The sequence below is a fragment of the Colletotrichum spaethianum genome (assembly GCF_022836535.1).
Source record: "Colletotrichum spaethianum MAFF 239500 DNA, contig60, whole genome shotgun sequence".
Lineage (NCBI taxonomy): Eukaryota > Fungi > Ascomycota > Sordariomycetes > Glomerellales > Glomerellaceae > Colletotrichum > Colletotrichum spaethianum.
The window spans coordinates 179,798-195,096 of record NW_026054830.1 but is presented as its reverse complement, the minus strand read 5'-3'; the positions used below and the strand labels follow the sequence as shown (position 1 = coordinate 195,096).

General features: G+C 59.8%; 6 protein-coding genes across 6 annotated transcripts; 3 read left to right on the top strand and 3 right to left on the bottom strand.

Moving 5' to 3' along the window:
- Positions 1-195: 195 nt before the first annotated feature.
- Positions 196-1,149, bottom strand: ColSpa_12282 (exosome complex component rrp45; the record flags this gene model as incomplete). Its single annotated transcript, XM_049278494.1, has 2 exons — positions 196-928; positions 986-1,149. The coding sequence occupies 2 exons, from the start codon at positions 1,147-1,149 to the stop codon at positions 196-198; spliced, it is 897 nt and encodes a 298-aa protein (XP_049134451.1).
- Positions 1,150-1,438: 289 nt separating this feature from the next.
- On the top strand, positions 1,439-2,264 carry ColSpa_12281 (pre-mRNA-splicing factor CWC15; the record flags this gene model as incomplete). The annotated part of the gene is made up of 3 exons (XM_049278493.1): positions 1,439-1,471; positions 1,526-2,152; positions 2,211-2,264. The coding sequence occupies 3 exons, from the start codon at positions 1,439-1,441 to the stop codon at positions 2,262-2,264; spliced, it is 714 nt and encodes a 237-aa protein (XP_049134450.1).
- A 1,098-nt stretch (positions 2,265-3,362) lies between these two features.
- Positions 3,363-4,460, top strand: ColSpa_12280 (ribonuclease H2 subunit A; the record flags this gene model as incomplete). The annotated part of the gene is made up of 1 exon (XM_049278492.1): positions 3,363-4,460. One exon carries the CDS (start codon positions 3,363-3,365, stop codon positions 4,458-4,460), a length of 1,098 nt encoding a protein of 365 aa, XP_049134449.1.
- Positions 4,461-5,041: 581 nt separating this feature from the next.
- On the bottom strand, positions 5,042-5,833 carry ColSpa_12279 (60S ribosomal protein L10a; the record flags this gene model as incomplete). Its single annotated transcript, XM_049278491.1, has 3 exons — positions 5,042-5,304; positions 5,364-5,667; positions 5,747-5,833. The coding sequence occupies 3 exons, from the start codon at positions 5,831-5,833 to the stop codon at positions 5,042-5,044; spliced, it is 654 nt and encodes a 217-aa protein (XP_049134448.1).
- A 661-nt stretch (positions 5,834-6,494) lies between these two features.
- On the top strand, positions 6,495-11,468 carry ColSpa_12278 (uncharacterized protein; the record flags this gene model as incomplete). The annotated part of the gene is made up of 7 exons (XM_049278490.1): positions 6,495-6,502; positions 6,529-7,388; positions 7,443-8,430; positions 8,479-8,709; positions 8,758-9,004; positions 9,057-9,367; positions 9,425-11,468. 7 exons carry the CDS (start codon positions 6,495-6,497, stop codon positions 11,466-11,468), a joined length of 4,689 nt encoding a protein of 1,562 aa, XP_049134447.1.
- A 394-nt stretch (positions 11,469-11,862) lies between these two features.
- On the bottom strand, positions 11,863-14,015 carry ColSpa_12277 (reticulon-4-interacting protein 1, mitochondrial; the record flags this gene model as incomplete). The annotated part of the gene is made up of 2 exons (XM_049278489.1): positions 11,863-13,412; positions 13,472-14,015. 2 exons carry the CDS (start codon positions 14,013-14,015, stop codon positions 11,863-11,865), a joined length of 2,094 nt encoding a protein of 697 aa, XP_049134446.1.
- Positions 14,016-15,299: the final 1,284 nt, after the last annotated feature.

The following is a 15,299-nucleotide window of genomic DNA, read 5'->3' as shown; positions in this document are numbered from 1 at the left end:
TTTACGAGGCATGAATTTCACGGGGGAGCACCATTAGACTGGCGTTGCTGGAGTTGGGGAGGCCCAACCGGACGAGTCGTCCGCCCAAGGGAGCGGTTCTCACTATCGCAGGCACTGAATCTTGCAAAGCGTATATGGATGGGTATCATTTTACAATTTTTTCTAGACTCTTTGACTTTTTTTTCCAACCCCGGTCTATGCATCCACTACCCTGTCGTTCTCCGCGGACAAGAGCTCTGATATGAGACCGCCCTTGTCCCTCCGCTTCGCGTCTTCCGCCAGCCTCTCGTCCACCAGCGTCGAGAAGTCCTTGGCCTTCTGCAACGCCACGTTTCCGCAGTGCAACAGCGTCACCGCCTCGACGGGGGTGCCTCCCAGTTTGGAGATCTGGCTGATCTCGCCGTGCTTGTTGAGGCTGACCGTGACGCTGCTCGTGCGCAGCTGCTCCTCGATCCAGTTCGCGTCTACGAGCGTGATCTCACCCTCGTCGCCGAAGAAGCTAAAGGTCACGCAGAAGGGGCTGTGCAGCCAACTCAGGGGCACGGGCTCGCGCTCGGCGGGGGTGAAGATGGTGAGGGACTCGCCCTCGTTGGAGGTGTCGGGCTTGCGGAAATGGCGCAGGGCGGCGACGACGGCGAGGCAGGCCGCGTCGGTGAGGTTCCCATCGTGGGAGAGGACGTGGACGTCGGCGCGGACGGACCAGACCTTCTGGCCGGCGACGAGGCAGAGGGACTCGGTGTCGAGGGCGCCGGAGCGACGGATCGTCTTCTCGAGGATGCGCGAGAGCAGGACCTCGGCCTCGGTCGGGCGGTTGACCTCAAAGGCGGGCGACGCCATGGGGCTCAGCTCGGAGGTGATTTGGAAGATGCCCTCGAAGGGGCGGTCTGTGTAAGGGACCGTGACTTCTGCTGAGACTTTGACGAGAACCCTGTGAGATGTGTTAGCAAAGATAGTTCAAAGTGCATAATGGGCGTTGTGTTCTGACCTCGTCTTGCCGAGTTCGACATTGGCGACGCCGAACTCATCGCCAAAAGTGAGCTGGGCTTTCCGGTACTGGTCGAATTCTCGGCCGTCAAGCCTCAAGTTGTCCTTGAGAGCTTGTGTGACAAAGGCCTTCTCATTTGCTGATGGCTCGGCTTCTCTGGGCATGTTCGCGGTGGATGTGGCTATGAAAATTGACCTTCAACCTGAGAGCCTCATGAGAATCTGGCAGTGACCTTCAGGTGTTTAGTGAGGTCAATCGCATTGGCGGGGCGCTGCAAAAATTCTGCCGGGCGGTGGAAGCCTTAATTGTTGCCGCCCCTGCAGTCAGGACCCACCCGGCCAGCTGCGCCTGCATTTGCAGGGGAACGAACGCCAGTCCGCGGCGACTTTGGCCAGCCAACTTTGACACTTTCGACCCCAACGTTCATTCTTACACCCATCACAAACCGCCAGGATGACCACCGCTCACCGTCCCACGTTTGATCCGGTATGGAAATATCTTTCGTTAATGCCGCTGCTGCAGTCCGCTGACAAACACTAGGCCCGAGGCAAGGAAGCCCTCCGCGGCCCGGCATATCACCAACGCCTCCTGCCGGCGCACACCCAGCTCAAGTTCCGCCAGTCCGGTCAGGGCGGCGACGCCGACGACGAGGCCCACGACCTCCGCGCCGAGCTCCTTGCCGCCGAGGCTGCCCACTTCGCCAAGAAGAATGGCGGCGCGCTCCCCCCCTCCGCAGACGACAACACCGACGCGCCCGCCGGCGGCGTGAAGCGCGCCCTCGAGGCCGGATCGCAAGCAGACGGCGAGGAAGACTTTGAAGCGAAACGAAGGAGGATATTGGAAGAGTCGCGGGACATTGACGCGTCTTCTGACGAGGAGGAAGAAGAGGACGATGACGACGATAGTGACGAGGACAGCGACGACGAGGAGGCGGAGCTGCAGCGCGAAATGGAGAAGATCCGGCGAGAGAGAGCGGAGAAGAGAGAGCGCGAAGAGCGGGAGAGGGCCAAGATCGAAGAGGAGGCCAGGGAGCGGGATATTGCGCTGGGAAACCCGCTGCTGAATAAGCCAGACTTCAACATGAAGCGGCGGTGGGACGACGACGTCGTCTTCAAGAACCAGGCAAGAGGCACAGAGGACAAGGGGAAGAGCAAGGAGTTTATCAACGTAAGTTGCCCCGCATGCGATGGGCTGCCGCGGATGATTATGCTGACACGAAATCTAGGATCTCCTGCGCTCCGACTTTCACAAACGATTCATGAGCAAGTATGTTAGATAGATACCCACCACCGGCTCTTGGGTGGACAATGTTATTTTGGTTTGGCGGCGAGTATTAACTTCGGATGATGGACGGTGCTCGTTACGATGACAAGTCTGTATGTGAAAAGGCCCTACCCGCCTGTGGCATGCCTAGCGGCACGGGAATGGGGTACTTCTTGAGAATACGTTTTTAAGGCTGCCTGCTATCTTTTGGTATGGGGTTTACAACCACCAGGCTGCAGATCTCTCCTGCCCATGTCCCCCAGGGCCAGCAGGTCATCAGCATTGGTGAATTTCGTGACACATTTCAGCGTTCCCTGGGCGGCGAACAATATCATCGTGGTTCGAGGAAGGCGTCGGGCTTTCCATCCCTGACGATAACCTTGCTGTCATCAGTCCAACGATAGCGGCGTATGTGGCCTAGTTGGTTCGGGCCTTAAAAGGACATTCTTTACTCGGCACTGAGTGGAGCTCGTTGGTTTGATCGAACTACGCCAAAGACCAGGGCGTAGACGATGGACAAAGATTAATGTCGTTTTGCTCCTTCTACTAATAGCTTTCCACTTCTGCCGCTCCAGTGCTGCAAACCACAAACTCAAAGAAACGTACAGGTTTTGAGTTGTTGGAGTCGATTCTTTGTCGGGTTTGGGGAGGTGGGGGGTTGAGTACTGATTTGACACTATTCACATCATATATGCGATCGACTGCCCGGCCCAGAGGACCTTGGGAAGGAGCTGGAGGCCCCCAGATGCATATGGGACAGACCGGAGGGTAAAGAAGATTGCAACAATTCATTCCCAGACTTTCTTTGACATTCACACCGGAAATGCCTTGCGCATCACGTCGACTCTTAGTGAAGCACAACACATCCTTTGAAGTGTAGGCTCCTACGACAACTGTAAGATATGAGAACATGTCTCAGCCAGGAAGACAAGTTCACGGGCATCGTGCTGATTTAGCTTAGATTACATCGTCCAGGTGTCGTTTGGGCAAGACCCCGGCCGCCGCTCTCCTTCTTATCTTCTTGCGTATAAGAAAAGCCCTTGCTCTCAGCCTCCCCTGGTTCAGTCTCTCTACACTTCTTCGCACTTCCATCTTAGGTCAATTACTACACAACATGGCCTGGCCGGAGATTGTCTACGTGGAGCTGCCCAACGGGCGAACCGTCACCGTCTGCGCACCTCACCAGATGGTGACCTGCGGCAAATGCTGCCTCGACTTCAGCGATGACTACTCGGACAACAACTTCTTGGAAGAAGATGGCTTCAATGACGAAGACGAGCTCTTCGGCTACGATCTCAACTCCATGCCCCGGGAGGTCAGCGTCGCCCAAGTTGCGAGCAGCCGGCACGGCCGCCCTGTGAGATCTGCTCCGGAATCATTGAAAACCGCAAGCATTGAGAACGTGGAAGATGGCAAATCCGACAGCCCTCTTTGCCTTGCCAACCCGTTCTTTCTCTGTGCAGTATTTCCAAAGCCTTCCGAATCCGAGAACAAAAGCAACATTACCGAGGCCCGCCCCTACCCCTACGCCCCTGAGAAGACCAAGCACTCCGGCATCGTGTTCGCCTCAAGGTTCAGCCAGCACAACAAAACGCCCCTCTCACCCGAGAGCCTCTTCCCCACCGGCCACAGCGTCCTGGCCCTCCCAGCAGTCACACGCTTCATCAACCGGGACGACGCCTCCGAGTGCCTGATCTATACGGACGGCGCCTGCTCCGACAACGGCGCCGCCAACGCCCGCGGAGGCTGTGCCTTTATCTTCAAGCCGATCTGCGCCAACGACCAGAGCGGTAGCGTCGCCTTCAAACTCGAGGACCGCGGCCCAGACGGTCAGGTGTATCGCCATACGAGCAACCGTGCCGAGCTACGCGCCGTCATTGCAGCGCTGCGTTTCCGTGCGTGGTACGGAGAGGGGTTCAAGAGCATCGTCATCGCCACGGACTCGGCCTACGTCGTCGACGGCGCCACGGACTGGACTCGCGCCTGGATCAAGAAGGGCTGGCGGCTGACTACCGGCAAGCCTGTCAAAAACCGCGACCTCTGGGAGGCGTTGCTGCTTGACGTCGAGAAGCTGCACGACCGCAACGTCAAGGTCCGCTTCTGGAAGATACCGCGCCAGTCCAACAACGCCGCCGACAGGGCTGCCAAGCGCGCGGCTTCCACCCTTCAGCCGACAGAGGAGTTTACCGATATCATGGGCGTTCTTGTGTAGCTGGTCAGGCGGACTTTTGTTGACTTTTTCGACATGACCACTTGGCGGTGGACCAGAGCGGGTGGTACAACGCATCTCAATGTGTAACCGCTGTGGTCAACGAAGCCGAATAGGGGGCTTGGCAACCGTGTACTTTTCAAGCACTCTTCACTATCGTTTCACACCTCTGTCGCCTCTCTCTGCCCGACGCTCTGAGCGTTGTGAGGAAAACGTTTTGGGATTTACCGGTTAGCTGTGGACGGAAACCTGCTTGGTATGACCAACAGAATGGTATTGTGTATAGCAAGCAGGCCATGACTGGGCGTGGCAACCTCGTTAGCAGCCTCGTTAATACGCGTTTATACATCTCACGTTTATGAAGCCTTTGACACACGCGAGTAATGTTTTTTTATGTTTTGGAAAAGGAAGAATTGTATTGACCGGCTCCTAATCCTTGCGCAGAGCTTCCTATGAATTGCCCGTAGTGTTTGTCCCGCGGTGGTGTTGTTTGCTTATGCGAAGAGGCACTTAAGCCCTCGACATAACCAATCCCAGCGGTGCTCTAGTACAGACGTCGTCGTAGAAAGAAAGACGCTGCACGCTTAGTAGAGGCGCTTGGGGGGAGACATGGTAGCCTTGATGGTAAGGCTACCGACGTTCTGCCAGCCCTTCTTCAGCAGGGAGACGAGGTAGTTGATGGCCAGCATGATGTTGGCAATCAGCTGCTCCTGGGTCATGCCGACGTTGCCGACGGCGACACCCATGCAGAGAACCTTCTTCAGCTGGAACTTGATGGTGGACTTGACCTCGGTGATCTTGCCGGAGAGATCGTCGGCGTGGGAGACGGGAGTGGGGAACTTGCCGGCTGGGAGACTGTTAGTGTCTGGTTTGGGGGGTTCGGCAGAGAGCGCAGTGTAGACATACCCTTGGACAGACCAGGACCCAAGAGACGGGGGATCTGCTTGATCAGGGTCTCGGAAGCGACGAAGGCGTCGTACTTGCGAGCGAGCTTCTTGATGAGCTTCTTGTTCTTGTTGAGCTTCTTCAAGTCATCGGCGGACATGGCGTCGACACCGCCGTGCTTCGCACGGTCGATATCGTGCTGGTCACCGAGAATGCAGATGCTCATGTTGGGGCGGGGGACGATGGGCAGGCGGACGGTGCCGGAGAAACGCTTGTCACGCTGGGGGTCATAGTTCTTGAGGCCGATCTGGAGCTCGACAGACTCCTGTGAGGGGGGTTAGCGATCGGTTCGAGTGGCGGCGTCTTTCGGTCGCACGCCGGGCCCAAGGGACGGGAATACTGACAAGGAAGTTGCGCTTCTTGGTCTCGAGGGAGTACTCGAGGAGCTCAGCAACCTGAGTGCGGACGTTGGCGACCGTAATTTTCGACATCTTTGCGATATCTCCCAGGAATCTGGTGCTTACGGTAGATGCTGATGGGTTAGTTGGGTTGGAGGAGCAAGAAAAAAGAGGCGATTGAAAAATTCGGCGGGGCGCAACTTCTTTTCAATTAGGGCACACCTGTGTGGGCGTGGTCCGTGCGCGTGTCGTCCTCTGAGACGCGGACGATTGGTTGCGCAAAGGCCCCAGACCGACCGATGAGTCTTTCGCCGGCGCGCCGAGTCAAGCCCCGTCTCGCGCCTGCGCCTATGCCTATGCCCCTCGATGAAAATTCATAGTGACCCGATACCTTGACGGACTCACTCTGCATAAGGGGAATTTTATGTAAGATCGGTTGAAAATCAGAGTTTTGGGTGCACGCCGTCCCGCCACTTACACACTGAGAAGTTCATACCCCTGTTACTGGCTCGGTACCCAGCAGCGCATTCGATCGCTCCTGCCGTGCCCCTCGGTGCCCCTCATTCAATTTTCAGCGTCACTCGCCGGGCAGCCCTCAACCCCAAGTTATGAGATAGCGATGAAGGATACGGCCCCCAGTACGAGAGCTTCGTCAACCCGAGTGACCTGCTCAAATGGCTTGAAGAGCAACCGCAAGAGTCATGGACTTCGTAAGAGAAAATTTTAGCCCTTCCAAAAAAAACCCGTGTTTCAAATGTACAAGTGAATTAACATCTCCCCCTGTTTAGTATCGCGCAAGATGTGTTTGACCACCTCCTGTCTCTTGCCGCTCAGCCCAAAGGCGTCTCGGGCAACTCCTGCGTGAAGCTCTGCGGCTTTGTCGAGCAGAGCTCAAAGTCGGACAAGCCGGCGCTGCGGCAATGGGCCTTCTCCGAGCAGCCCAGTCTGCGGCTGTTCAACTTCTACATCAAGTGGAACGAGACGGAGCAGCACCGGTCCATGAAGCTGGTCCTCGACCTGCTGCCCTCACTTATCCGCCGCAACCCGGACCCGGCCGCCGCCGAGGCCGTCAAGACGACCGTCCTCGACACCCTCATCTCCATCATCGGGCCGCAGTCCACCAAGCCCCTGCTCAAGTCGTCGCTCAAGGCCATGGACCACTTTGCGTCCAAGTCGGTCTTTTCCGTCGACGACATCGCCGCGAGCTACAGGCGCACGCAGCCGTCGTGCAGCTGGGAGTCCGACATTGAGCTGTGGCAGGACTTTTTCGGCCAGATGCTCGACTGGATGACCATGCACTACGTCTGCCCCACCGCGGGCAAGTTCATCGTGACCATCTTTAGGGCGCTGCGGCAGCGGTCGTTGAAGAACCCGCAAGCCGCTGGCGCCGAGCAGTTCAGCGTCGAGACGTGGCTCCGCTGGGTGCAGGCCGCCATCACCAAGACGCCGTCCCTGCTGGAGGGCATCAAGACGTATGTCTTTCTGCCGCTGTTCAAGGACGAACGCAAGGACTCGGTCCAGATCCTGGAGCAGATCAACAGCATGTGGTCTGCGTCTGGCTCGGCGGTAGCTGAGCTGGACACATTGGCCCAGCTGAACCTCGCTGTGCTCGAAGTTGGCAAGAAGGTCGGCATGGTCGAGGAGCCCGGTATGCAATGTTGCCCCATGAGTTAAGTGACGGTACTAACATCCGTTGATGCAGGCGCCATCTACAGAGAGGAGTCCTCTGCAGTAGTCCTGGAGGAGACCGTCCTCGAGAGAGTGCTCTCGCATCCTTCCCACGAGCTTCGCTCGCTGGCGCTGTCCCTCATCATTGCCTCTCCCTCGACGACAAGGCCGTATTCTCCAATTGCTCTCCGTCTCTTGCAGGTCCACCTCCCCACGTACTTCTCCGAATCGGACGCCAAGTTCCGCATGGAGGTGCTGAGCAAGCTGAAGGACATGTTCAAGCGGAACAGAGGTGCCATCTTCATCCTTCACAAGAGTTTGGCCCGCCTCAAGGCCTTTGACGGCGCGGCCGCTGCAGCGAACGGGGTACCGAAAGCCGCCCCCAAGGCACCGAAACAGGCGAACCACCGGACCAACATTCTGTTCTGGCCCGAGGACAAGCTGCGGGAAAGCCTGAAGCAGCACGAGGCGTTCTTGGCATGGTACATTGGCTTCCTGCGATCGGAGTTGATCCCCACTGCGTCGTTCCAGCGCCACTTCACGTCACTGAGGGCAGTCGCCTTCATCCTCAAGCTCGAGGCGGACCTCTCCAAGACTTGGGAGACGGAGGACGATGAGGCCCTTTTCTTCGACCTCTTCGACGACAGGTGGACGCGCACGCTTCTCGACCTCATCATGGACCCCTTTGACGACGTCCGAGAAAACGGCACCAGCGTCCTCAAGAGCTTGTTCGCCGACAAGCGCTTCAAGCGTCTCGTCGGCACGCAGGGTGTCTCGCACACCCTTGAAGAGTTCTTGTTGAGAGCCGAGGACATCGCAAGGAGGACGGCCCGCGCCGACCACGCTGACGGTGTTGCTCGGACGAACGAGCTGCTGTTCAGGTTCTACGACAGCAGGAACGCGCAGATTGTGCACATCTCCAAGTTGGTGGATCTTCTCGAGAGCAAGCTCACGTTTGCCGAGACTGATCTGGGCAATGCCGTCTTGGAGGCCCCCGTTCACGGTTACTTTGCCTCTCTTCGGTGAGTTCAGACACAGTTCGTCCAACGTATAACGACTAACCATATCAGCTACATCTGGCAAGCCACTGTCGACATGTACTTCTCTCAGTCCGAGCTCGAATCGATGACAACGCTCCAGGGCCGCATCGTTACGTGCTGCCAGCGTATTTGGGCTGCAGTCAGGGATATTCTTTGCGACGACTCGCCCGAAGGTCACCTGCCGCAGGAGCTTGAGGACCTCGAAGGTCTTGATACGAAGGACTTGCTGAGCTACAGCTTCCGCGCGATTCACGAGTCTAGGTAAGAACCGTTCCATAGGTACCAAAAAACACAACTAACAGATCCCAGCGCCTTGATGCGCGTCATGGTCCTGCCGCTCAAGACCAAGGCCAAGGAGGGGACTCTGCGCCCCTCAACAGATCTCTTCACGGCCGTCGGCTCGTTGACCTTTGATCAGCTGTCCAGCCTGCGACACCGCGGTGCCTTCAATACGGTCTCGCTCTCTTTCGCGACCTGCTGCCAGCTGGTCAAGCACCTGGACGACCCGAAGGCCAGTCACGGGGGCGACGAAACCCTCCTCGACATCTGGTACAAGGTTCGTAACCCCTATCCGTGGAACAGTGCCTCAAATGCTGACTCCATTGTAGGGAACCAAGGAGTGCATCTTCGCGCAAGCCTCCACCACGCGACGCTCCGCTGGTATCCCGGCCATGATTACGGGCATCGTCTCCGCCAACGCCCCCCAGCCCTCCTTCGACAAGGTCATCGAGGAGCTCGTGACAATCGCGCAGAAGCCCGCCTACAACTCCGAGTCGGACGGCTCCAAGCTGCCCCAGGTCCACGCCCTCAACTGTCTCAAGGACATCTTCAAGAGCTCCTTCATCACCCAGCTCGGCAAGTCCGCGCCTCACATCCCGCAGTGCCTCGAGCTCGCGGCCAGCAGTCTCAAATCGGAAGTGTAAGCTGACCCTCTCTACCCCATTTCCTCAATTCCCCCTCCCTGACACCCGTCCAGCTGGGGCATCCGCAACTGCGGCCTCCTCTTCCTCCGCTCCCTCCTCGACAACCTCTTCGGCACAAACGAGAGCAAGACCACCCTCGAAGCCGGCTGGGACGGCAAGACGACGCGTCTGCAGTACCACAAGTACCCTATCCTCCCCAACGTCCTCCTGAACCTCCTCCGCTCCGGCCGCGAGGTCATGAAGCCCACCACCCTCGGCAGCACCATCGCCGCCGAGTCCGTGTTCCCGGCCCTCGACATCGTCCGCCGCGCCGGGCCACCAGACGCCTCGCGCGACGAGCTTTACGGCCTCGTCGCCGGCTACCTCGCCAGCCCCGTCTGGCACGTCCGCGAGATGGCCGCCCGCGCGCTGTGCTCGTTCCTACTCAAGGACGAAGACTGGGTCGCCGCTGCGGCGGCTATCGTCGACGACTCGCTGGCCGCCGTGCCTGCGAGTAGGAACAACCACATCCACGGCGCACTGCTGACTGTCAAGGCCGTCTTCGAGAGGCTCTCGGACGTCGCCCCGCAGAAGCTGTCGTCCGCCGTCCCGCGCCTGGCCGAGATCCTCGGCAAAATCGAGACCAGCGACCCGGAATCCTTCGAGCACTGCCCCGACATCCGCGCCGCCTACCTCGAAGTCGAGAACCTCGTCTCCCTCTTCGCCCTCTCTCACCCACCTTCCCAGCCCGCCACGCACCCCTCTACCCCCGAGTCCATCTCCCGACCCCCGCAAAGCGCCCTCCTCCGCACCCAGCTTGCCATCGCCGCGGTCCACGCAACGCAGCCTGCCACCGGCTCCTCCGCCTCCGGCTCCTCCGCCTCCGGCTCCCTCCGCGAGATCCTCCTGTCGACGAGCACGACCAGCGTCGAGGCCACGATCACGACCCTCGAAACCCTCGCCGCGATCCACCACCCGCATCTTACCCCGGCGGCAGCAGCATCCTACGCCGCGCTGTACACTGACCTGGCCCTCACGATGGCGCACCCCGATCCGCGCGCCGCCGCCCTCAACAACCTCGCAGAGGTCCTCGACCTAGTCCTCTCGTCCCGGGACACCAAGCAATCCCTCGCAGGCCTCCCGTCCTCGGAGAAACTCACCGAGCTCTGGCAGGATCTCACCTCCAAGACGATGAACCCCAACCTCTCCAACGCCGTTGTCCGCGCCAGCGGGCCCATAATGGCGACCCTGGCCGCCTCCTCCTCGGCCTCCGCACAATCCCTCCGCGGCTGGGGCCGGATGATGTCCTCGGCCCTCCTCGACTCCCGCCCCTTTGACACCCGCATCGCCGCAACGGCCTCCCTCGCCTCCTTCTTCTCCTCCGCGTCCCCCCTCCCCGCCGCCGACCCCGAGGCGGCCCACCTCCCCGCCCTGGTCGCCCTCTACGACGCCCTCAACGACGACGACGACGAGGTCCGCGACCTGGCCTCTGTCTCCGCGAAGCACATCCTCACGCAGCCCCTCGCGCCCCTGGACGCCGCCCCGAGGCTGCTGACCCGCGTCGCGGCCACCTACCGCGACGCGCCCGCCTTCCACGCCCTCCTGGCCTCCCGCCTCACGGGCCACGTCCAGTCCGAGGCCTCAGCGGCCGCGCGCGGTGAGGACGCATGGGAGTCCGCGGAGGCCCAGCTCGCGACCGCCCTGCGCTTCGACGACTCCCTCTTCGCGATCGAGGAGCAGAACCTCTTCATCGACGAGGTCCGCGAGTCGAACCGCTGGGCCGCCGTCCTCGAGGACGTCTTCGCCTCCCCGGCCGCGTCCGCGCCCTCGTCCTCGCCCACCGCCGTCTCCATGGCCCTGACGGGATGGACGTCCTCGGGCCTCGACGCCCTCCTGGACCTCACCTCCCCCGACCGCCACTCCACCGACGGGCCCCTCGGCTGGGCCTCGGACCCGGAGGTCTACGCGGTCTGCGCGCGCATCCTCCTCTGCGCGACGGCGCTGACCCGGACGCGCGCCACCGGCTCGGAGCTGCTGCGGAGCAAGCTCGAGCAGTTCCGGAGCGCCGGCCAGCGCGGGCGGCTGCACGGGCTGCTGCTCGAGATGGCGGCCGTCTAAAAACGGGGGGCCGCGTAGATACGGTTCACGTAGTTATGGGGTGGTCACGCAAAAAAAAGGTACACACATTGGCTTCGTTCAAATCTGGTCAAGGTAGAGAATAAGGTTTAGTCCAGTTTTGGCTAGGTAGACATGCTTCGTATACAATGCTTTGGTTAAACAACAAGGACAGAGAAGAAGAAAATAGAAACAAAAGTAAAAAAGTGGTAAAAAAAGGCTTGTAAAGGAAGGCTAAGACGCCCCGACGCCGTTTGATGCTTGCTGTTGTTGTCCCTCTCAATCTTCTTCTCCCTCTCCTTGACGCAATGCGCTGGGTATCCTGTCCTGCAGCTTACTTGCCTCCCCTTTTCCGCTGCTACACCGCCCGTATTCAAGTGTCCCACCGCCTCCTGGCTCAGTTGGAGACGGTATGGACGACCTTCTCCCCGGGCACGCTCAGCGACGAGTCCTGCCTCTTGAGCCCGCCCATCTTGCCCAACTTGACCACAAGCATGGTGTTCTGGCTCTGCAGCTGGCCAATCTGCTCCTTGAGGATGTCAATCTCCTTGAGCGCAACGTCCCTCTCAGTCTTGACGCGCTCGAGCTCTAGCGCGAGGTTGCTCTTCTCCTCCTTCTCCGCCTGCTTCCGCCGCTTCTCCTCGGCCTTGCGCTGCTCCTGCTCGCGGCGCTGCTCGAGCCGCTGCAGGTCGCGCTTGTACTTCTCCTCCTGCTTGGCCATCTCCTTGTCGTGCTTCTCGCGCAGCTTGACCAGGTTCGCCGCCTCCTTTTGCGAGTCCTGGTCCCGCTTGCTCGACATGCGCTCCTGCATCTTGTTGATCTTGTCTTGCATCTTCTGGCGGCGCTCCTGGAGCTTCCTGAGCTCCCTCTCGTGGTGGGAGGACGTCTTGGATCCCCGGAGGGACCCGGCACCGGAGCCCGACGAGTGCAGCGACAGTGTATCGGGCTGCGTCATCTCGGGGGGTGTGACGGCCTCACCCTCGTCCGTCTTCTCAACGGCAGAGGCGAAGCTTCGAATGGACGAAGTGTCGCTCTCGTCCGAGTCGTTGTCTTCCTCCTCCTCTTCAGCTATCGAGCCATTGGTGCTCGGCGCCTGGAAAATGCCCGGCAGAGCGTAGCCTTCCGGGATGCGGCTTGCTACCACGGAGCTAGCCATGCCGAATGCCCCAGAGATGATGCCGTACAGACCGTTGCTGCTGGGAACGGAGTCGTCCCGTACCTGCGCCGAGGGCTCGGGTACGAGATTTGGCGTCGGTCGCTTAGCCATCTCCACTGGCGAAGCGTTCTTGTTGTCCTCGGCCTGCTTAGCGCCCTGCTTCATCTCCTCCTGTTCAGTGTCCGAGGCAGTCAAGTCGTCGGCGGACTTGGCAGTCATCCACTTGATGAACTTGCCGGCGTCGCCTATGATACCCCCGGGCGTACCTCGATCAATCAGGAAACGAGGAACGTTGCCGCCGGGGTCGCTGCGGGTAACCATGAGCCACTCGATCGCCCTCGATCCCTCCTCCTCAGCACTCTCGCCGGCGTGTCCTGCGTCGTCTCTGGCCGGGGCACTGTCGACGGATACGCCCCGGTGGCGCCCCTCGCCGTCTGCTGCTTTCTTTGCTGCCCGCAGAACAGCTTCCTTGCTCATGGACTCGGCCACCGCCTGTCGTTCCTTTGCGCCTTCTTGGCTAAGATCAATTGAGGATCGTGCGCGGGTGATGGCAGCGGGCTTGTCGGACGGGATTTCGCGGATGATCTCCACCGACTCGTATTGACCTCGAATAAAGCCTGGCCGTTCGGCGCACTCGGGGTGCACGCACGGTTTTGAGACAATCATGAACGTCCTCAGCGGACGCCTGCCGCCCTCCTGCGGGGCGCTGCCGGAAAAGTCGGAAGTCAGAAGCAGGGTCACAAAGTCTCTCGGAGCTGTCGGGCCTGGGAACTGCGCCGATAGCTGGAAAACTGCGTGGGAATTGTCAGCGAATGGCGTCAACGCTGCAAACGGCGTCGGCAAAGCTCACCTTCCATCTTTCCAGATCCTTCGACGACCTCGTGCACCACGCACTTCTCGGCTCCAATGCCACGGATGGCGCCGGCGCCGGGACCGCTCTGCACCTTCATGGACTCGGCAAACTCCCTCTCGAGGCCCAGCTTCCATTTTTCAAACGTCAGGCCGTCGTGGATGCTGCGCCGCGCGAACCAGCTGCCCTTGCCGTCCTTGGAGGCAAGCTTGTAGACGTTGATGGCGAGCGGGTTGTCCTTTGCGTTGACCTTGACCTCCTTCCACTCCTTGGACAGGTCCTGCGACAGGCGTAGGGCGGCGCCCGTCTGACGCTGGGAGAGGGAGCGGTTGATGTCGGCGACGGGCAGCGGGGGGTCGGTGTGCGAGCGTGTGCGGCCGTGGGAGGCGGTGGCCTGTTTGACGGCGGCGGGGACGGGGATGGAGTCGATGATCGTTTGGGCGTCGGCGAAGACGTTCTTCATGAACTCCTTGGGGTCCTCCTGGGCGACGGCCTCCCACTTTACGGGCGCGAGGCCTTTGAAGGGTTCGTGATGCGGTGCCATTGCGTTCGTGAGAGTTGCGAGTGGCGTTGGAGGAGGGGATCGGGGGTGTGTCGTGTGTTTAAAACGATGTCATAGCCCAAGCCGCCTAATGAAACCGAGCCGGGCTGATGCTGTACAGTGAGTATAGACGCGGACGGGTATTTCCAAAATGTCTGGTGTTGCAAAATGGAACTGTCGTCGGGGTCCGCAAGCGACCGAGGTGACAGGAAAGGGGAATTGCTCGTGGTCGTGGGGAAAGCAAGGTAGATGCTGTTTCGTGGGATGGGGACGATTAATTGCTTGAATGCTGGGAGGGCGGTTGATGGCTGTGCAAATGGAGACGAAATAAAGCTTCGGGTACGGTCGAGAGCTGTCTGCAGTGATGCCCCACGTGTGGCTTAATTAATGGAAGAAGCGTGTTGGGGTCAGGGAGCAGAGAGAGAATCAAGCGACGGTGGGGGATGCAGCAGTCGTGCGTAAGCCACAGTTGTGCCTGCTTGTGCTAAAGTACCGTAAGACGGACGTCAACGGTATGGGGATCACGGCTTGTCGGGGTCTCAGGGGACACGAATGACCAGCCCCGGCAATCAAGGTACAGACGGGTGGATTACCGGTGTTTGGCTCGACTGCGTGTGCTGGGTTGCGTAGGTACAGGTACGTAGAGGGGGCCTTGACGTCTGTCGGCCCCGGACGGACCTATTGCTCCTCGTCCAAGTTCCATCACGTCCCATTGTGTCACAGTCGGGGGAGACTCTTGCAAACTCGAGGCTGTCTTCTCCTTGCGTGCCTCGTGCTACTGCAAGCTGCAAGCCTGCGTCCGTTTCTTTGGGGATTGCATCGTCGCCCAATGTTTTTGACCCCCAGTATAGTACGGCAACCTGCGCAGTTCCCCTTTCCCTGCTTCTCCATCTTCTCCCTCGCTCACCCGCGCGTTTGCACTTTGAACCCGAGCTTAACGCTGACGTCACCCCCTGCCCATGTGCGGCCCTCCCTACAGAGGTGGGGGAGACGCTGTCGGGAGGGCCGCCCCCCTGTTCATCCCGACGTCACAATTGGTGGTCGCAGGATCCATTTCTCGATCTGGCGGCCAATGGGTGGAGCCATGGCGCTAGAGATCGTCTAGAATCCGCGTATTCTGGGCTAGACCTCCGTCCTCTCGGTTCCCTCTCATTGGAGACCGTCTCCAGCGATGATGAAGTCAAGTGCGGCTCCTCCCCTCCCCCTGTTCACCGTTTGCTCTGTTGCTCGCGGACCAAGACCTCGTTTCTAGACAGGCTCTCTACGCTACGTCGCCCAAGGCGGCCT